This window comes from Periplaneta americana, chromosome 5 (genome assembly GCF_040183065.1).
Source record: "Periplaneta americana isolate PAMFEO1 chromosome 5, P.americana_PAMFEO1_priV1, whole genome shotgun sequence".
NCBI classification, from domain to species: domain Eukaryota; kingdom Metazoa; phylum Arthropoda; class Insecta; order Blattodea; family Blattidae; genus Periplaneta; species Periplaneta americana.
Genome location: NC_091121.1, coordinates 148,419,979 through 148,442,416, shown reverse-complemented (window position 1 = coordinate 148,442,416; position 22,438 = coordinate 148,419,979). Strand labels below are relative to the sequence as shown.

Sequence of the window (22,438 nt, the reverse complement as noted above, 5' to 3'; positions counted from 1 at the left end):
ACAAAAGAGAAATATCCGTCAAGTACGATCGTTATCTATGATTGAAAGTTATATGACTGTTGTAGAAGCATGAAATCGTATTGAAATGATAATGGGGGAGGTCTGTGTCAGTGACAGAATATGGAGAAGACTGGAAGAGGCAGAGCTCATCTCTAAAAGATGAACAAGGATCCCTTGCTGATATCAATATTGGACAGCATGTTTTTGTCTCACCCATTAAACTCGTTCAGAATAAAGCAGCATTAGTGGACTTTTCCTTTCATTCACAAGTTAAGATTTAAGGTTGTATAAAGGAGGACTGTATTTGCGAGAAGAGAACAGGTCACCAATGTTAATAAATCAACAAGGGATCCTTGCATGACTCACTAGAAATGAGGCCTGCCTCCTCCAGCCTCCTTCTTATTCTCTAAGACACATAAGTTCCATCACAATTTCGAGGTGATTTCGAGCTTCTATAGCAGTCATATGATGATCCCATCAAACTTTACAGTTGCAGATATCGATAGTTCTCAACAGGTATTTCTCCTATAATGCAGAAAATGAGTTCTCTGCACCACTGGAATATTCTCTGGACTGTAAAAACATTGACACCAGGCACTCAACGAACACAGTGCATACTTCGTTCATATTCCACCAAATTGTTCTTGCAGCTTCTCTTGAGCCTAAAAGCAGATTGCGTGACAAAACGCAGTTTTAAACTGACTGAAAAGTCTAAACAATTGCAATTCCACTTAACAATAACATGGTGGGTTATGACCAGGGTTACGACCAAGTCATGAACTTATTGCTGGAAGGGCAACATTTATTGCAGAGAATAATCTGGCATGCATACTGAGGGTGCAAGCAAGGCAAATCTTTCAAGAGGGAAAAGAAAGTACTGTTAACAGAAAACTGTGTGTGAACAGTAGAAAAATGTTTTAATGAGTTGTTATATAGGTTATATTGATATTTCATGTGGCATTGCGTTTCCTTTTTGCCAGTCAGTGTATATAAAATAATTTTTGATTTCATATATACCTACATAACATGTTAATATAACTTTCTGATTTTAAGTTCGTATTTCACCCAAGTTCCTGCCTCACACTTTGCCAGTGAAACGATGGAACTTTTTATACTCAGTGTAGAATGTCTTCAACAGTTGCTGCGATGCTGGTGATAGTGTACGGGACAGGAACGATAATGCATGATTATCACATATACTTAGCAGACTGTAGATGCAGTTTGAGTAGTGAATCTGCAACATAAATATTATAGGATTTATATTAAAAATAACTTCATTCTGTAACTTTTTTCTCTCGAACAAAAATTATTGAAAGACAAGAGATTGATGTTGGGTTGCAAGAATGTCTTTACTGGTTATTTTGCCTAAAGCATAAACGTTTTTGCTGTAACTGAAAACAATTTCGTTTTCCCAAAAAGCATTTTGTTTAACAATGTTTTTGTTTCACATATGAGTGTTTTTGCTAGAAACAAAAACATTTTATTTCTCCGAGAGCATTAGGGCCATGGCAGACTAGAAGCAGAAACAGAATTGAGTCTTGCAATGGCGGTGAAGAATGCTGTGGTTGTAATGTTATGACATTGGATGGACTCGGGTCGAAATTCATTTATGCTTGTCAGGTTTGGGTTGGGCTCAGGCCTTAAAGAAACGAAAATAATTTTTTTTTGCGAATTATGCACTGATTAAGAAAATAAAACGAAGGTTTAAATGCATGTATAATTATATGTCCTCCCGGCACCTATCCAGCACAGTAGACTATCAGTTTTTTGCTTAGAGCAGTTTTGCTAGATAAGTGTGCACCAATCCTAAGTACTATTGTAGAGTTGTAAGAACGTCCACAATTTGATGTTAATAGTCTGCTAGAGTCTTCTAATTTACAGACCTGATTTTGATCTTTCAACAATTAACACTCCATTCATAAATGGTAAATAAGCTGCCAGTTTTCGAAAATAACAGTAAAGCCTTGATTTCTTACATGTAGAGTATTTTTTAGTGTTCTGAATGTACCACAGTCTGAAAACTTATCCTGCTTGTTGGTAAAATTCAGTATATCTAGATGGTATTTAAGTCCGAGGATTCTCTATGGATTACCTGAAATTTGTCTTATAGTTGGGGAAAATCTCGGAAAAAAATCCAACCAGATAATAAAAAAACCATGCAGAAGTTGGACATGCTTGAGCAGAATTTCTGATCTTGCTTTTTTTTTGGGGGGGGGGGGTTATTTTACGACGCTTCATCAACTGCTGTTATCTTGCTGAGTTATACTGGTGGCCTAGAATTCAATGTTAGCTACAAAACAAACTGGCAGCATAAATTGAAGTTCTTTGTTCGATTAGTACAGACAATCATCTACAGGCAAACAGTACACACATTTCGTTGCGAAACTGATAACTACAAGCTTTAAGATAGTCTGCCAATTTAGGGCTAAATTGCAGAATTAGCTAGATATAATCTGATAGATACGTATGATATTAATTTGTTATGCCAGTTTAGGCTGTCAAAGGTCATATTTATGGGCATTTCGCATTCAATTTGACATTTATATGATGCTATCTCTCATTTTTTAAATATTTTTATTTTAGTTGGTTATTTAACGACGCTGCATCAACTACTAAGTTATTTAGCATCGATGAGATTGGTGATAGCGAGATGATATTTGGCGAGATGAGGCCGAGGATTCGCCATAGATTACCTTGCATTCACATTATGGTTGGGGAAAACCTCGGAAAAAACCCAACCAGGTAATCAGCCCAAGCGGGGATCGAACCCGCGCCCGAACACAATTTCAGACCGGCAGGCAAGCGCCTTAACCGACTGAGCCACACCGGTGGCTCTCTCTCTCGTGGAAGTGGTTTGAGAGATTACAGCTGAAGAAGATGGCTCACTCGAAATACAAAGGTAAATAGCTAATGGAATGATAACTAACTTTAATATCTAATGCTAGAATAACTTATTTATTGATTTTCTTGCAACTCAGCATTAGCGTTACAATGGCATGCCAGGCTTTAGGTATTGTTCATCATTAAACGCGTGTGACAAAATGACATTTGCTAAGAAGAATAAAATTAAGTATTATATACAGAACTGGTTCTACTTTTCATTACAAAATTGGTTTAGTTCTTCTCAGCCGTAGGTTGCAACACAGCAGGTCAGGAACTAGAAAATTAATCTTTTCATTTTGCAGTTTGGCAGAGGTTGAAGGACTAGTTCTAAACATACAGTGTTGTGGATGACAATGACAAAATCAATTAAAATTATACACTCACCTTAACCTGAGGATAGAATTTGTACGATTCAAATTGTTGGAGAAGATCAGCTATGATATAAGCACCTATTCTTACAAAGTGAGCCTTTCGTTCCTTCAACATGTTTGTTACTCTGCAACAAAACATTATTATAAGATTAAATAAATGGTGCTCTGTAAAATACACAAACCAAATGGTCTAGCATTATATTTTACAATACATACACCATACGTAATTTAAAATAGATGCACATATATTTTATTTATATAAAAACCAAATAATATTATTTCAGGCTTTCATTTAAACAAATTAATAATCGCTTACTGTGAAAAACAAAAATATCATTATTTCTAAATTATCAACCACCACTGTGGAGTAATGGTCAGCGCGTCTGGCCTTGAAACGAGCATGTCTGGGTTCAAATCTTGATTGGGAGTTTTTCCGGGGGTTTCCCTCAACCAATTGAAGCAGAATTGCTGGGTAACTTGCAGTGTTGGACCTCGGACTCATTTCGCTATCATTAATTCACATATCATCATCATCATCATCCATGCAATAGCCCAGGTTAAGTTCACGGTGCGGCATGATGGTCTTGTACAAGAGCACAGCCGTTCAGCTACCCAATCATTCACAGAATAGGAGTGGTAAGCACAATAAGCCTCAGGCTGCAGTGCAAGCGAGATGAGGCCGAGGATTTGCCATAGATTACCTGACATTTACCTTACGGTTGGGAGAAACCTCGGAAAAAAACTCAACCAAGTAATCAGCCCAAGTGGGAATCGAACCCACACCCAAGTGCAATTCCGGATTGGCAGACAAGCACCTCAGCCGACTGAGCTACACCAGTGGCTAACTAGAATTCGTGGTACTTAGAAAGAACTTTACGATATTTAATTGATCAATGTTGTAAGCATAAATATGAAAATTGTCTAGTGAGAATACTACAGATGCTATAAGATTCACAGCACCATATACATTACCTCTATTAATATATCATGTAATCAGTTAAAAATAACTAAAAAGTATGTATGGAGCCAACAATTAATTTAATATTTTTCAAATGAACGTAGAACTAGCTTACAAGGGGGCAGATAAAAAAGTTAAAATGTATTCTTCCACCATGTTAATAAGATCAAAAGAAGGGCTTATACAAATTTTTTCCACTCGACCGCATTTGTGAGGGCCGTAAAAAAATTAGTTCGCCAGGGGCCGTTAACAGAAAGAAAATAAAATTTTATTGGAAAAATTTATTGGAACAGACACAGCAATTGTTGAGCTATTTTTTAACATATTCCCCACCGGAATTGAGACATTTGTCATATTATGCGATCGACAGAGAGGTGCAGATGGCTGTCAAATGCTGGTACCGATTCCAGGCAGCTGACTTCTTCGACACAAGGATACAAAAATTGACCTCATGGTATGACAAATGTCTCAATTCCAGTAGGGGATATGTTGACAAATAGCACAACAATTGCTGTATCTATTTCAATAAATCTTTCCATGCAATTGTGCTTTTTTCTGTAAACAGCCCCAAAGAAAATCACTTTCTGGACGGCCTCGTAATTGTGGTCGAGTGGCCAAAATGTGTATAAGCACTTCTTTTGACATTATGAACATGGTGGAAGAAAAAAATTAACTTCTTTATCTGCCCCCATCAGAATGTTTGCTTGTTAGATGGACATAAATACACATACCATATTTCATCACATAAATCGTCGCATTTTTATTACTTTTTTTTTTTTTTTGGCGTGAATATATACAGTGCGATCATTATGTGAAGAATAAATTAAAATGGTAACAATTGGTTCCATCAACTTCCAGTGACCAGTGACCTGCTTCCATATGTAACAGGGACATGTGCGAGCAAGCACAGTCAAGTTGTGTAATTAGTAATAGAAGAGGAAGGAGAGGGGAAGGAGGGACACCAGTATTAGTGTGTGATGCTGGAATCTTAACGCGAATAATATCTTAAAATAAAAATTACTGTGGTGTTTTAAAAATATTCATGGTATTGTTGAATCACATGTAATAGTACATCTGACACACTAAAGTCGATAATCTGACTACTGGACCAGTCCGTGGAAAGATGATTGGTCTAGGCCTAAAAAAAAGTATCTGAACTCACAACCAACAATTATACTGAATTGAAGGCATTTTTGGCTATTGGCTTGGTGCTAACATCTCGTACCCCCATTCCATTCACTTTCATCAGCTGCCGCTGTTTCTCGCACATTCAACCTTGCGTAAAGATACTTTGTGTTGCAGTGGCAGCACATTATTTTCAAATAATTCTTGATCATGATGAAACAGAAATATCCAAATATATCCAGATTATGTGGTGAAATTTTAAAGCCCTGAACAATTTGTCTATAAATAAGGATGCAACATGTAACGGCGACGATTATGCAATGAAATACAGTACAGTGAAACCTCTCCTTACCGACACAACCAAGATACGGACACTCCTCATATAATGGACAGATTTTTATGTCCCAACTAAAATAATATAGAAATAATGATAAATTTAGCTCTCGTTTACGGACACTCTCAAACACAGACACAGACAGCTGTTTCACAGTCCTAAAACTTGCTTCACCTCCTGACTGCGGACAGAACTTGGATTTCCATTTCAAAAATGGAAAATTTAGTACAGAAATTCCTTAACATGAAAGAAGACAATAAGGGTCTCATAGGCTGCCCTTAACCCAGCTGGCTTCTCCTTGTTAGCTGGAAGCAGGTGGATAAACAAAGTCATTAAATTTAACCTGTCTGATGATTCCAAGGTTTCCGCGATCGTGAAATTGTATTTAACACACGAGAGGGTTAGTAGGATTATATTCTCTTCACTTCAATCAGTTCTATTTCGAGAGATATGGCACCTTAACATAAAGGTTAAGTGAAAACTGTAAATTACAGTACTGCATAACTGTAGACCTAGAATAAAAATGCATGGCACAATACTGTATTTTCCTTTTTCGGTCTTATTTACTGTAGATCAAAGTTGCAAAGAATTTACTTTAGTATACTGTATTTAGAATTAAACTACAGTAATACATTTCATAAAGCATGAAGGGATACATAATGCACATTATAAATTTACTGTTAGATTGGGTAGCCTCCCTCCCAATGAAGGACACCTCCCAGATGCGTAAATGAGAGGTTTCACTGTATATGCAAGTTAACATACTTACTTACTGGCTTTTAAGGAACCCGGAGGTTCATTGCCGCCCTCACATAAGCCCGCCATTGGTCCCTATCCTGAACAAGATTAATCCATTCTCTATCATCATATCCCACCTCCCTCAAATCCATTTTAATATTATCCTCCCATCTACGTCTCGGCCTCCCTAAAGGTATTTTTCCCTCCGGCCTCCCAACTAACACTATATAATATGCATTTCTGGATTCGCCCATACGTGCTACATGCCCTGCCCATCTCAAACGTCTGGATTTAATGTTCCTAATTATGTCAGGTGAAGAATACAATGCGTGCAGTTCTGTGTTGTGTAACTTTCTCCATTCTCCTGTAACTTCATCCCTCTTAGCCCTAAATATTTTTCCTAAGCACCTTATTCTCAAAGACCCTTAACCTATGTTCCTTTCTCAAAGTGAGAGTCCAAGTTTCACAACCATAAAGAACAACCAGTAATATAACTGTTTTATAAATTCTAACTTTCAGATTTTTTGACAGCAGACTGGATGATAAAAGCTTCTCAACCGAATAATAAAAGGCATTTCCCATATTTATTCTGTATTTAATTTCCTCCCGAGTATCATTTATATTTGTTACTGTTGCTCCAAGATATTTGAACTTCTCCACCTCTTCAAAAGATAAATTTCCAATTTTTATATTTCCATTTTGTACAATATTCTCGTCACGAGACATAATCATATACTTTGTCTTTTCGGGATTTACTTCCAAACCTATCTCTTTACTTGCTTCCAGTAAAATTCCCATGTTTTCCCTAATCGTTTGTGGATTTTCTCCTAACATATTCACGTCATCCGCATAGACAAGCAGCTGATGTAACCCATTCAATTCCAAACCCTCTCTGTTATCCTGGACTTTCCTAATGGCATACTCTAGAGCAAAGTTAAAAAGTAAAGGTAATAGTGCATCTCCTTGCTTTAGCCCACAGTGGATTGGAAACCCATCTGCAAGTTAACATGTGGTATAAAAAATATATATGATGGTCTTTATGAAATTTACTTCACATCAACACTCACCTTTCCAGTCTGTGCGCACAGTCTGCACACTCTTGCACTTTTGTGGGAGAGTGATTCATATCCATATTCCCTTGAGCTGCAATATTTTGCAACAGCTGTTGATAACACTGCACAAAAGATGGGATGCAATCCAGCACAAGTGACTCCCGACAACTGAGAAGTGTCTGCAAAAGCCTCAGAGACACCGAGCAGAGCATCAATATCTCTGGGGTGGTTACTGCCATTGCAGCAACAACACTCTCAAAGCACAGGTTCAGCATCTCAGAAGACATGTGCAACTGCAATGTAATTACGATATTAATACTACAGCAAATGGCAAGACCCCAAAGAAGTAATTATCAAATAGTAACAAATGAAATATCAGCACAAAGCATAAAATAAATTATGCCAATGAAAAAGGTTACCAAAATGAAAATAAAAATTCATAATACATGCTGCAGCAGAAACAGTGACTCATTTTTTTTGTAGGTTATTTTACGACACCATAAGCTATAAATCCAAAGAAGCAAAACTGTATTATGAGACAGTAAATTTAGGAGTAAGACAGGGCTGCAGTTTGTCGCCAACACTTTAGGAAAGGATTACATAATATTTAATAAAAAAAGCAAGAAATGGGAGACAATCTAGATATGAGAGAGAATAGAAGAGGATATATAAGGAAGAATAGATAGCAATACAGTTAAAACAGAAGAATAGGAAGTAATCAGGAAATACTTGACAAATTAATATATTAATATAAAAGGGTGGTATGTGGGTATTTATGAAAGGGATGTACAATGTATGAGAAAGGACGTAATCTTCGAGAAAGGATCAGACAACTGGTGCTTCAATAATCCAACCTCTTATTTATTTATTTATTTTGCATTAGCAACAATTATATGCAAAGGCTAGTCTGTTTAGCTATCATCCTTGCTGAAAATTTAATAAGGTACACCAATATCGCTATGCTGCATTTGTCCTTTGTTTCGTCTTCTACATACTCCACAAAGCTTCTCGTTGCTTATAAAGCAAATATTTCACGAAGTAATTTTAGAAAATTAGTAGAACTACTAACTTAATCTGTGTTAAGTCTCTATAAGGAAGCAGACAAATATTTTAGCACATGAACAGAACTAAATTACTAACCTGAGTGTTGTGTGTGGTAGTCAGCAGCAGCTCCAATAAAGGTAATAAGATTTTTCCACCAGAAATAATCTGTTGCAACCCCTTTAAATTAACAAACTCTGCCAGAATATGACATAACTGCTCTAACGCCAACTTCCTGGCATTGTTTCTTCCATCACTAAATTTACATGACACAAGAGCTTTCCATGCTGAAAATTGTTTTCTCACCATCTCTGGATTTTCCATCAATTTTAATGCTCCTTTCTGCAAGAAACGATGTCATTTCAACAAAGAGTATAAAAAATTTAGCATTTCAAAGAAATCTTAATTGGAAAACGACAATGCAGTTATTGCAAGGTATTCTTCAAATAATCCAAACCCATGATGACAACTTTCAGAACATACTTAAAATAGTTCTAAAAATGTAGTACAGTTCAAGAAAATCTAAGAGGATCAGTAGAGATGTTGAGTTTTCACCATTGTAATTATAATTATTTGATGAACCATTGATTTGCATTTCCCTAGAATATGATTTTTTTAAATTCAATACCCATGTAAGACAACATGGTCTTTAAAATGAAAAGTAGTAAATTTATAATTTGTAACTTACTGTAACAGCTGTCAAATCCTTTAAGATGGCATACAATTCTTTCTCCGTGGCTGCTTCTAATAAAACTTGTAATTTTCTCGCATCACAAAATGTGCCAAGTTCTGAACATGAGTCTTGGTTCATGAAGACAGTCCATACTTTGTGAACGAAATCAGAAGGAATCATTGCAGAGACTTCAGATCTGTTCTGGAGTAATGTCATTAGGACATTTAAGTAACTGACTGAGAGTGAAGGATCCAGCACTTTCTCGTTTTGTAGCTGAGTCAGCTGTAAAAAATAAGACTAATTTAAAATGAAATATGAAATACATTCTCTGGCATTATACGAAAACAATATCTACAACAGTAATTGTTTTAATGACCAAAAGGGAGAACAGGTAAGTTTAAATAACACAAAAAGATAGAAAATTATCTAGCAGCAAACTCTTGTCATTAAGGCTGGTATTCATAGTCGACACTTTCGATTAAAGTGTCCTTTGGAAGACGCAAAGTATCACTTTTCCGTTGCATAGTCGACACTTTGGTGCAAAGCAACACTTTGGATGAAAGTGTATTTCCGACCACACTTTGAGCCGAAAGTGTTACTTTGTAGAAAAATGGCGGATGTCTTGGAGGTTGTCGAATTATTTATTAGAATGTGCGGAAGAGGTGGTACAATTAGTGAACAATATACGAAAGCGCTACATTAGGGATAGGTCTAAAAACAATCCCGTGGAATTTTATAATGATATAGAATTAAAAAAAAACGGTTCCGATTTGATAAAGAAACTTATTGAGATTGCTCATCTTTTCGATGACTGGTTGACAAAAACGAATAATAGAGGTTTGCCAGTGCCTCCAATAATACAGTTATTGACTGCATTAAAATTCTGTGCTACAGATATGTACCATACATTAATATCTATAATATCATAGTTCAGGTATTTCTGTAGTAACATTCGTATATTTATAACCTGAATTCGATGAAGTGATATGTAGATAGATATGTCGTCTATATAACCTATTTCTTATTACTGAAACGAATTTTTTTAACTTAAATAATATTAAACTAACTTCAATCTAATGTAGGCATAACTATCTTAAATTAGCATTGAGAGACCTCACGTGCCTGCCTTCTAAGCAGATTCCATAATTATGTTGGGTTTAAAATGATTTTGATTTTTGTTGACTACCTTTTTTTTTGAGATAAGATTTATCTTGATGTTGATATAATCATTACTGTTTTGTTGATAATATATATTTTCACGCCGGTAAGCAATACATCAGATATGGCTGCTTCTGCTGAGATACTGTCTCTAGTTCATGTGCAGTCATAACCTTACCATAAAAAGAGATCTCATACTACAGTATTAGACTTATTTTGTTTTGCATTGTAGAAAAATTTGGCATTCAAAATATTCCTGAAGAGCAGGCAATAATGGAAACGAGAGAGAGAAAATAATAATAATAATAATAATAATAATAATAATAATAATAATAATAATAATAATAGCAGTAGTAATGTGTTTATTTCATGCTTTTTTCACTTCTATTCACGAAAAAGACAAAAATGAAAATAAAAGAAATAAAGCGATATATCAATGAAGCAGATATATATATAAAACCTAACATAACGATGTAAATTTAATTATATATACACACAAAACTTAACCTACTCAGTCCAACTTAATCTAACTATATAAACTAATAGTAGATATGCACAAAATCTAACCAATCTATATAAATCAGTGGAACGGATACATACAAAACCTAACTCAGCGATATAAGTCAATGAAAAAGATATGTACAAAACCTAATCTGACAATATAAATTAATGGATCAGCTATGTACTGTACAAAACATAACCTAATTTCACCAGCAGTACCACTACCTATTTAATAAAATATTATATATCTGAACTGAGTGAAATAATCTAAACTATCGGCAAAAAAACTAGAAACTGAAATAAAACAACTTTAAATATTTATTTTCTTTCTCGCACGATCAATTAGGCTCCCAATTCAAATTACAAGCATTGTAATTTGTAGGTTACACATTAATTTGTTATTGTTTGCTCACTTGTTTTGAAAGGCATTGTGGGACTTCTGTTACCAACCAAAATGTAACTCTACACTTTGCTGGCATAAAGTGACACTTTGTAAAGTGCACTTCTTCAATCGTCTATGAATACCACTAATATGAAAGAGCCACTTTCGTCAAAAGTGTCACTTTGCAAAGTGGTGATATAAAGTGTCGTCTATGAATACCAGCCTAAGTCCAACAATAATGAAAGACTGAAATAATGATGATGATGAAAATGTTTCAAGAATTTGCAGCTTCAGCGCGTGCAATAATTTTTCCTCTCTTCATCATAGCTGTCCTGTCCATAGAATATCTAATAGGTAACAACTGGAGTTAATTTTATCTTTGAAAAATATTGGGAGTGCAAGAGGTCAAATGACTTTATTGTTAAACACCTGGCATTAGAAAACAACAAACAACAACAACTGGAGTTAATTTATACTCATGTTTGTATTTTGAATGTCTAACAGATTCATAGAGGAGAACATGGCTACCATGGTAACTATCAACCAAAAACAGTTTCTTACTACTTTAACTTAGTGTAAGTGAGAATTGAATGTCATTTTCCAAATAGAAAAGAGATAACTGAGACTGGAATATTTACTTCAATATTTGGTAGGGAACAACTGTTCTCTGTATTGACTGTGCTGAATTTTTCATGCACAAAAATATTTATGCATACAGTAAAACCTTGGACTACGAGCATAATATTCGTTTCAAAAACATGCTCTTAATCCAAAACATATACTGTATATTGTTCCTGTATTTCTGCCATTTTTATATTTGTTATTATTCTAACATTGGTTGAGTAGAAGAGTAGGCTTTATAGACTTAACTCTGCCAGAATGAATGAATAAATAAATGAATAAATGAATGATTAAATAAATAAATACATAAACAAAGAAACAAATAAATAAATACAATAAAACCCCGATAAGATGCTGTTCAAGTGACCATGTATTAACAGGGACCGCATATTAGACAGATATACTAATTTTGACTTATATACAGTATCCATTAACATTTTTCTTTATTGAAATACATGATTCATGAAAGGCAATACAGTATTACTCCATTAAGTAATTACTGTACATCAAAGACATTTACAATATGTACTGTACTTAATTCTTTCGAAAAAAGGTCATTTATAGTTGTCTGCCGTGTGCGTGTTCTCGAAGTCCTATTTACCACACGGCACTTTCCTGCGCTTACATCCTCCCAATGTCGCAGCTGCAGTGATTGAGTCGCGATTTTTATTATCGTCCTTAATGTCGATGATGGGATTCCTAATGAATCAGAGAGTTGTTTCTAATTAAGAGTACTGTTTTCATTGTACTTTCGTAAGATTTCCAAATTTTTCTGACACAGAAAGCACTTCTCGTTTAACATTCATTGTATTCAGTTAATCACACTTACAGACACTTCAGTACACTAAAGGACAACAAACTGACCAGCGAACATTTCCAGAATTTTATTACGGCCAAGTGAGGAATGTTGTTTGAGAGAGAGGGTTAGCAAGAGGGTGGGATAATGTAACTGTATGTAGGCTTTAAGTACGCAGGTAGAGTCGAATAAGAGAGTGTAAGAAGAGAGTGGCGTATTGTACAGTATGAAGGATTAAGTGCGCAGGTATAGGGTCGAATACTAGTACTTTTCAGGTTAATGGCACCAATGAATTCAATGGCCAAAATGTTTCATTGCTGTTACAGTACATTGCTGAAAATTACATAGAAAATATTCCACAAAAATAGCATATTATGTTGTGAACAATAGTCAGTATGCATCAATATATCGATTGAAAGGCTGATTGCTTTCTAATGGCAAACACTGAAGATTTGCTTCATTTGTCTTCTGGCATCCCAATAAAGTTCCACTAAGTACTGTACTATTTTTCAATTTTTCACGTTCCTGTGGGTGATCTATGTTCATTACTGTATTCGGTAGATTACATATTACACTGTGGTTAGACTGGTAGATTTTGAGCTTACAAGCTGCAATTGAGGAAATTTCCTGTAACTTGGCCTACAAGATAGCAAGATATTAACCCTGAGGACTAATAGTTGTGGGTTCAGCTGAAGAAAAGAGTACTGTTCGAATTCATTATACAACACAAGAGATATTCGAGAATAAGAGTTCAGAGCTGTTGTTTACAGTATTGAAGAAAGGCTGTTACTTGTACAGAGTCAGAAATAAAACGCTTACTAAGCATGCGCAATATGTTATAACTGGAACTTAGAAAATTCAGGTGGCCTAAATCTTGTTTCTGAGTCTGTCTGTGCATGAAAATAATGGGGAACACATACAACATTTACAATGAAGTTATAGCAATGGAAGCTGCATTAAAAAAATCTAATTTCTTGTGTAATAATGCAATATTCAGAATTTTTAATATTGTATAGAAAATAACAAAGTTATGATGAGCATTTATTATTATTTCTTACTTACATTTCTTCCTTTCTGGCACATTCTTGAGTAAAAAAACACACAATGTCAATAAGATCTGTTAAAATATAATCAAACTGTTTACTATTACTTACAGAAAATTCAACGAGCTTGCTCAAGTGTTCTGCATACTTTTCAAGATGCTTAGAATCCTTCTTCTCGAGATAATGAACCAACACTAAATTGCATCCTTCAGGAAATGCTGGTGAAGAGACTGCACTATCCATGTGCTGTAACACTTGGATGATTCCTTGTGAAAGCCTACGCTGATACTTCAGGCACAGTGAATGATCATCTGGCTTTTCATGACATTTTGAACGCTATACAAGAAAGAGAAAGTAAATGATATACTGTATGTGTATAAGTAAATAAAATTTCTTACAATAATCACTTCCACTATTTTCAATTTTTTATATTCTACTGTTAATGATTATTGTAACTGAAAACATATACAGTCAACTCCGGTTATAGTGAACCTCTGCGGACCAGCATATTTTGTTCACTATATACGAGGTTCACTAAAACTGAAGTGTCTTTTTTATACTACTGACATTGCTATACATACAATATTAATGCCCGTTTGGGACAGACCACATTCAATATCAGTACTAATGTTCTCTTTATCTTCCAATTTAAACACTTTACGCTTTGACATCCTGATGTTCACAGTTCGAAACCTGAATCTAATCTGGCCATGTAGGTAGTAGGCACTGACCGAACACGCACCTCTTCCCACTAGACTCTAGAGGTACCCTACTGTGTACTCGGCCTTGGAATTTCCCTGGGTTCACTTTTACAAAGATGCAGGAGGAAGAGTTGAGGACCATTATACTGTAATCCTTCTTATATTTACCCTTTGGTCATCACTCTAATCCCTTTTACAAAAGCAAACACTTTTTTCCTCTTCCTATTCTTATAATAACCTCTTTTAAAGGAGCCACAACTAATCCTTCCTTTATCCCTCACTGCATAACTATTCTCTTTAACATGTTTCAAGCTGTCCAGGAAGCTGATCAAATCTTTTGTCTTTCAATGCACTTAAGAAGTAGAAGGTTTGATATTTTGTTCTGAACTTATTTTTGGAAGTTTGTAGGAGAAAGGGTTTCGTGAATTACCATTATGGCCATTTTAAAATTACATTTTCTTGGGGAAGTTATAGTTTTAGGTTCACTATAACCAAAGTGAGGATTCACTATAAACGGAAATATTAATGCACTTTTTAATATATGCGGGTCGGGACCAACGATTTAGGTTCATTATAACCGAATGTTCACTATATCCAGAGTTGACTGTATCTGGCCAATTGTGTACAGTATTATTGCTCTTTCGTGCTTTCATCATTTGCTTCAAATAATTAGGGAATGACTTACAGCAGTCCTCTTACAATGAAAAGTGAACTGTGCCGAGAAAAATGAAGTTTAATAATTAAAATTCATCTCTTATTTTAATTTTGAAGAAACGATTGAGTCAGGTTTGGTTAGAAATTGCAAAGGAACAGACTGAGTTAAAGACAATGTGGCCCACTGTTATATTTGCTTTATACTGACTGTCGCTGTATAGGCAAGACATGCAACAGTTTCATTACATGAATGAAAATTTATTCCATAATTTTAATGCATTTACCAATCACTAAAAATTCTTCCTGTTCAGTGCGTTAGAAACTTATTGACTTATATAAAACAAGTATTTTTAATGTAAATGTTTACCTTGGCAAGAACTTGTAGGAGCGCAACAGCTGTTTCTAAAGTCCTTGTATCCTGTGACAAATTGCATGCATGCTTTTTAAGCATTGGCAAGGAGTCCTGTAATTGATGCAATCTGAAGCTGTGACTCAAAATTGGCTGAAAAAGTCGCTGGAACATTATGTTCAGCAATTCTCTTGACAGTGGCAAGTTCCTGTTAGTTAACCAATGTGCCAACTGTCCCATATCGAGATAAGAAGACAAGTCTGGAGGATTTGGGCTGTCTAGAAGACCTATAATAATAAAACATCACCAATTATATCTTCTGAAATAAAAATGTTCAAATGGCCTTATCATGCATCAAAATACAGTCAATTTTACAGTAAATTCCTAATTACATGCACATGCATGACAATTCTTGCCGATGAATTATTGATATAACCATATGAGACTTCTTTCTCCTGCACGTGAGTTAGAAAGTCTAATGAAAGAATGGCTGAACCAAGAGTGAACTTGTGTTTGTGTGCGTGTAAGACAAGGGAAAACGATAGATTATAAGAGACAGAAGGGATGTAGAGATAGATAAAAATGGTAAGTATGTATATATAGAAATACAGAGTGGACTGACTGTGTAATATCTGCTATGGAGAAATATGGACAATGATCCTATTCCGCAGGGCATTCAGTGAAACAATGATGGAGATCTATCACAGCCCGGACATAGAAAGTATAAGAATGTAAACAGAGTAGAAGTAAAAGTGATTATAATAAGGTTGAAAAAGTAGTGGAACACAAAAAATTGTCATAATTAGATCTAAAATAAGTTTACATCAAAATTAAAAGTGAAGGATACTTTTCAAAAGTATTGTTTGTGCAAATTATCTTGGTGGCAGATTCCTTAGTGTTCCCTACCTCCCTTACAGCTATCTGTTTTGTACCTGTAACTTCTTAAGCAATTGTACAGATTTACAAAAAAAAATAATTAGGTATTACTTTAGGAGACTCACACATTCATCGGTGCAAAAAGCATCTATTATTGATGGTCTGTCATTCAGTCTCTCTGTTCATCTTTCGAAGACTGGCTCATTATGGTATATTGACAGATTGTGACATAGAGGCTTTTGTCTTGTGTAATGTGTGTGTATTTGTGTGTTTGTAATGCTGGGAAAGGATATGGAAGGTGGATCTTTATGTTTAAAAAAATAAAATAAATTCATTCATCTAAATGTACAATATACTATTCGATAATAACTGATAAGACAATATATAAAAACAAAGTGAAGAAAAATATATAAAAACAAAGTGAAGAAAAATAATTCCCATGCTAAAGCGTTTTCCTAGACATAATTATAGTCATATTCATAAATTTAAGAAATTGCTTTCAAACCTCCAATTACAATTCCTCAATTCCTATATGAATTACTTAAAATCTCTAGAATTAAGCCTTTAAATCAATTTGCAATATAGAAATTAAACTAACCAAAAATCTCACCATCTTCAATTTTAAAATGTATCATTTATCTTATTGGATAATGTATCTATAGTTAGGCACCTGCTTTTCGCCTCTTCACCACAACACATAACCACGAACATTAGGCCTATAGCCTCTCTTTCTTTACTTACATACTTACAAATGGCTTTTAGAGAACTTGGAGGTTCATTGTCACACTCACATAAGTCCACCATCGGTCCCTATCCTGAGCAAGATTAATCCAATCTCTATCATCATATTCCACCTCCTTCAAATCCATTTCAATATTATCCTCCCATCTACGTCTCGGCTTCCCCAAAGGTCTTTTTCCCTCCGGCCTCCCAACTAACACACTATAATATGCATTTCTGGATTCGCCCAAATGTGCTATATGCCCTGCTCATCTCAAACGTCTGGATTTAATGTTCCTAATTATGTCAGGTGAAGAATACAATGCGTGCAGTTCTGCTTGTGTAACTTTCTCCATTCTCCGTAACTTCATCCCTCTTAACCCCAAATATTTTCCTAAGCACCTTATTCTCAAACACCCTTAGCCTCTGTTCCTCTTACAATCATACAGAACAATCGGTAATACAACTGTTTTATAAATTCTAACTTTCAGGTGTTTTGAGAGCAGACTGGATGACAAAAGCTTCTCAACTGAATAATAACAGACACTTCCCGTATTTATTCTGCGTTAACCTCTCTTTCCTTACTGTGAATAACCTTGTTGAATCTCGTATTGCTATCAGACACTGCTTATATCTTCACATAAGACAATATTAAGCACAACAAACTCTTTGACTACATACAACAAATGCATTTCATCTGACTCATACAAGGAATGTAGACACTACGTCTCCACATCTCTCTTACAGCTACTAAAATAACATGACAATCATCACTTCAAGGCATTATAAGGATTAGTGTTCTGTGTTTTCATGGTCTCATCATAGAATGAGATGGGGTGGCCAGCATCATGTCTGAATGTCTATTTACCTCCAGGAAAGCTCCAGTACTTAATCTGACAGGAGACTGTTCTCAAATTTTGGCAAAGAGAAAAATTTTACCACCATCTGGAACTGAATCCAGTATCTCTCAATCTATAGCCAGTTGCTGTACCAGCTGAGCTTACAAGCATGGTCATGCAAATGGTACTTATTTTCTCATTACAACAATTCACACAATAACCACTGAACTGCAATTACATAACCCTTTCTCAAATGAATTGTTCACAACAACTGTCTCTAGCATACTGGTATGTGTCTTCATAAAGTCACAAATCTCCCATCATTTTAAAAGCTACGTTGAAAAGTCTTACCTAACAAAAAATCGTTATAGAATAAACTTCTGATATTTGAACTCTGCTCTTCACCATCCAATTTTTCAGAATCTTCTAATGTTATAATCAGTGCTAAGATACTGATTAACACTTGTGATTTGATAGTCATTGGTAAATACTGTACAGGTAGCAATTTCAGTACGAGCAAGCACCTGCAATAAGATACATTAAAAAGTGATTAGTGATAATGTTGAATAAATAATGATTGTACAAGATAAATGAAATAGAATTTTTTTTTTCTAATGCCACCAGCTTGTCTTCCAATATTTCTGGTCTTCTCTCCTGGCAGTGGCTTAAATGTAACCTACAGGATGATCATGATTATATGTCGTCAGGAGAGGTCTTAAATGTAAACTTAATCTAAATTCCAGACCATGAACGAACACAAAAATAATTTCCTTTAAGGAAAAATTCTTGTGCTCTAAGCAGGAATAGAACCAAGGACCTCATAAAATGTAATTTTTTAGTATTTATTTATTTAACCCGGTAGAGATAAGGCCATCAGGCCTTCTCTGCCCCTTTACCAGGGGGGTCTGATATGCCCTAATTTTTGGGGGAAATGGAACGAAATTGGAAGTGTCTTGATTTTGCAAAAGAAAGCCATTAGAATTTTATGTAAATCAAATTGTCTGGAACATTGTCAGCCACTTTTCAGACAATCACAGATTTTAACAATCATAAATTTGTATATATACAATCTAGTACTTTACACTCGACAAAATATCGACAGTTACTCATTAGTGGCCAATATGTATGATCATGAAATTAGAAATAGTGAACAAATTAATATTCCATATTCTAGATTATACACGAACAACACAAACTTTTCAATTATGGGGATGAAATTATATAATAAGCTCCCCAGTCAATACTATAAATTACCAATCAATAGCTTCAAAACTAGATTTTACAATGTCTTTAGAAACAGCTGTTGCACTCCTACAAGTTCTTGCCAAAGTAAACATTTACATTAAAAATACTTGTTTTATATAAGTCAATAAGTTTCTAACGCACTGAACAGGAAGAATTTTTAGTGATTGGTAAATGCATTAAAATTATGGAATAAATTTTCATTCATGTAATGAAACTGTTGCATGTCTTGCCTATACAGCGACAGTCAGTATAAAGCAAATATAACAGTGGGCCACATTGTCTTTAACTCAGTCTGTTCCTTTGCAATTTCTAACCAAACCTGACTCAATCGTTTCTTCAAAATTAAAATAAGAGATGAATTTTAATTATTAAACTTCATTTTTCTCGGCACAGTTCACTTTTCATTGTAAGAGGACTGCTGTAAGTCATTCCCTAATTATTTGAAGCAAATGATGAAAGCACGAAAGAGCAATAATACTGTACACAATTGGCCAGATACAGTCAACTCTGGATATAGTGAACATTCGGTTATAATGAACCTAAATCGTTGGTGTTTTTCAACACAAACTTGTATGACATTTTTTTAAATAAATACATTTAATTGCAATTAGTTACAAATTAATACATTAAGGGTGAACTGTTTTCTTTAATTTAAAAGTTTCAAATTCACTGCCTGCTGGATCGTATCCTATAGCTGCATAAACTGCCTGCTCAATCCAAGTTATTTTGCCGCTAGGTGACAGGCAGTACCCACCACTATTAACATTATCAGTATATGCAAAGTCACTACTTGTCACCTTGTGGTTACTCGCGCATAACCATTGATTGGGCAGGCAGTGTAAACAGCCATAGGGTGTGATCCAGCAGGCAGTGTTCAAATTATTTCATGTTTTCATTGTATTATTTAAATTTTACTGTTTCTTTTATTAGTGTTTTTTCAAATGTATTATATGTTTTTCAATGTATTCTGATGAAGCCTAGAACTGTATGCCCAATGGACAAAATAAATTGAATTGAATTGTAGCCAGAAGCTCTGACCACTAGACCATGAGGTTGACCACATGAAGTAGACCGTGCGTTTTTTTAAAGCGCTTCATGCCTTTGCTGCAGTAAAAAGAGAGTCGAAAAAAACACAATTCGGTTTGCTGCAAAATGGTGGACAATTAATATTGGCTTATATTACTGCAGTATTAAATTTAACCTTAAAAAGAACCGAACATGTTAAATAGTTTCGACTTTCATGATAATGACATGGAATTATTATTACTAGACGATTTTAACAACAATAAACATTGCAAAAGACCAAAACACGCATTCCACCATGATGGATTGTGCAGTAATCCGCCATGATGGATCATGTAGCAAACTCATAAAGCGGTGTTTGGATTTGCTGCACAGTTGCTGCAGTGAAGATAAAGCAAATGTAATAAAAGAACAGTCTTGCTGAGCACTTCACGTTTCGCTTTAAAAAAAAACGCATGGAGAACATATTCATAGATTGTTCCCTGTGTGTGTCTCTTGTAAGTTACTCAATAAATTACACTTTAAGCAATTTGTTTATTGTAGATAGTTGTATTATCTTTATTTATATGTGACTTATATACCTGTGCAAGACCGTGAAATCAATCTTGTATCCATTTGTAACTGAGCTACACTTCTGTTGGAAAGCCGTATTCACTGCTGCTGCCATTTCAGTTACTGTAGGTGTCAATGTTTCTAAGTCATCCTCAGACAAGCATTTCAGTGTCTGATATACGTCTAGTTTAGTCAGTACTTCTCTCACCAATGAAGAAGGACCAATTTTATGGTTGATGGTATTGTGTTTTCTCTTTGTCCTTGCGAACAGTTTTGAGATTGCACTCAATGACGCACAAATCAGAGCTACAGTCAATAGCCTGAAATTTAAATTATAAAATATTACTAATAAGTTGTTTTTATAGAAAATCAAATTATACTGAACTTTCTTTTTATCCCAAAGCATTTTAAAATGATGCATGTTGTACTGAATCACTTATTTAAATTCTTTTCCATAACTGCAAACTTCACATTTTTTAAAAACTGTATCAGTTATAACAGCCAACAATCCATTTATATTAGAACTAGAGACTCTGGCCCTATTGAGTTATGAAAAATTAATAAGACTTCCCAGATTTTGAAATATGTAATAATTGTAAATATACGCTGAAACCCCAGAAAAGTTTCATACAAGAAGTCCTAAAATTGAAAGAAACTCAAGGAATAGCTAAACAAAAGGAGAATTTTCTACCTATTAATAACCCGATTGATCATGTAGATATACAATACAACCTATACTTAACAAGAAAGATATTTCTCCTCAAGAAGCAAATAATACACATAAATAAGGTGTACAGAGGAATAAAATTATTCCATTATCACACAACTATTTTTGCTTGTAACTTTCGACTCAGTCATTTCCGGACCAGGGTTCCTGATCTCATATTGATACATGTGCCCTTCCCCATCATCCCTGAAAGTTTGTAACACTAACCCGCAAACACCCTGTATATGGAAGTGAAAATTGGACTTCCACAAAAAAAATCACAGAATGCAGTTGACAACTTCGAAAGAAAGGTGTTAAGAGGATATGTGGACCAGTGGTAAGGGAAGGAAAATGGAGAATCCGATATAATCATGAATTATATACCTTATAATTAATGATATAGGCTAGTTTTGTCAACTTTCATACGGATCAGGAGACTGCAATGGGCAGGACATATAGTCAGGATGGAGAAGGGAAGGATACCAAGGAGAACTTTAGAGGGGCAATATGGAGGAAAAAGATCTGTTGGAAGACCATGGAATAGATGGGAGGATATGGTTCAAGAAGATACTACCAGTTTGTTGCCATTGCAGAACTGGAAGGTGGTAGCAAGGGATAGAGAAGAATGGAGAGGAAGAATTGGGGAGGCCATAGCCCGAAAACGGGCCGAAGAGCCATAGACAGACGAATTGTGATGAAACTGTGAGCTTTTTGATTTGGAACTGTTAGTTAAATGACTTAGCAAATGGAACCAACACATTAATTAACTTTGTAATAAATTACGTAAAATAATATATTATTTTGTTTTATTGAGGAATTACTTGTCAATAAGTTTATTACACACAATATACTTAACTTTATTTCAATCGGTAATTATGTATGGAATTATAGGATGGGGTAGCTTATTTAAATACAATTTTAATCCACTTTATTTATTACAGAAAAAAATAATTAATGTCTTCATAAACCTATTGATTTTCCATCTCAAAAACTGTTTTTAGACTTTAATGTTCTTAACAAAAGACAAATTTATTATATTGTATTAATAAAATTCATACATAAAAATCGAAATAATTTTGAATTGTATTCTCATAGTT

At 34.7% G+C, this 22,438-nt stretch overlaps 1 protein-coding gene across 1 annotated transcript in view; it reads right to left on the bottom strand.

Moving 5' to 3' along the window:
• Positions 1-777: 777 nt before the first annotated feature.
• Positions 778-22,438, bottom strand: part of LOC138700210 (unhealthy ribosome biogenesis protein 2 homolog) — a 37,997-nt gene continuing 16,336 nt past the window's right edge. Inside the window, exons 7-15 of the mRNA XM_069826664.1 lie at positions 20,665-20,955; positions 18,167-18,339; positions 15,399-15,667; positions 13,788-14,012; positions 9,191-9,457; positions 8,602-8,844; positions 7,477-7,754; positions 3,268-3,379; positions 778-1,234 (exon numbers count right to left, since the gene is read on the bottom strand). Coding sequence (XP_069682765.1) covers positions 1,079-1,234; positions 3,268-3,379; positions 7,477-7,754; positions 8,602-8,844; positions 9,191-9,457; positions 13,788-14,012; positions 15,399-15,667; positions 18,167-18,339; positions 20,665-20,955 — 2,014 coding nt within the window. The 3' untranslated portion in view covers positions 778-1,078. The remainder of the gene's footprint in view (positions 1,235-3,267; positions 3,380-7,476; positions 7,755-8,601; positions 8,845-9,190; positions 9,458-13,787; positions 14,013-15,398; positions 15,668-18,166; positions 18,340-20,664; positions 20,956-22,438) is intronic.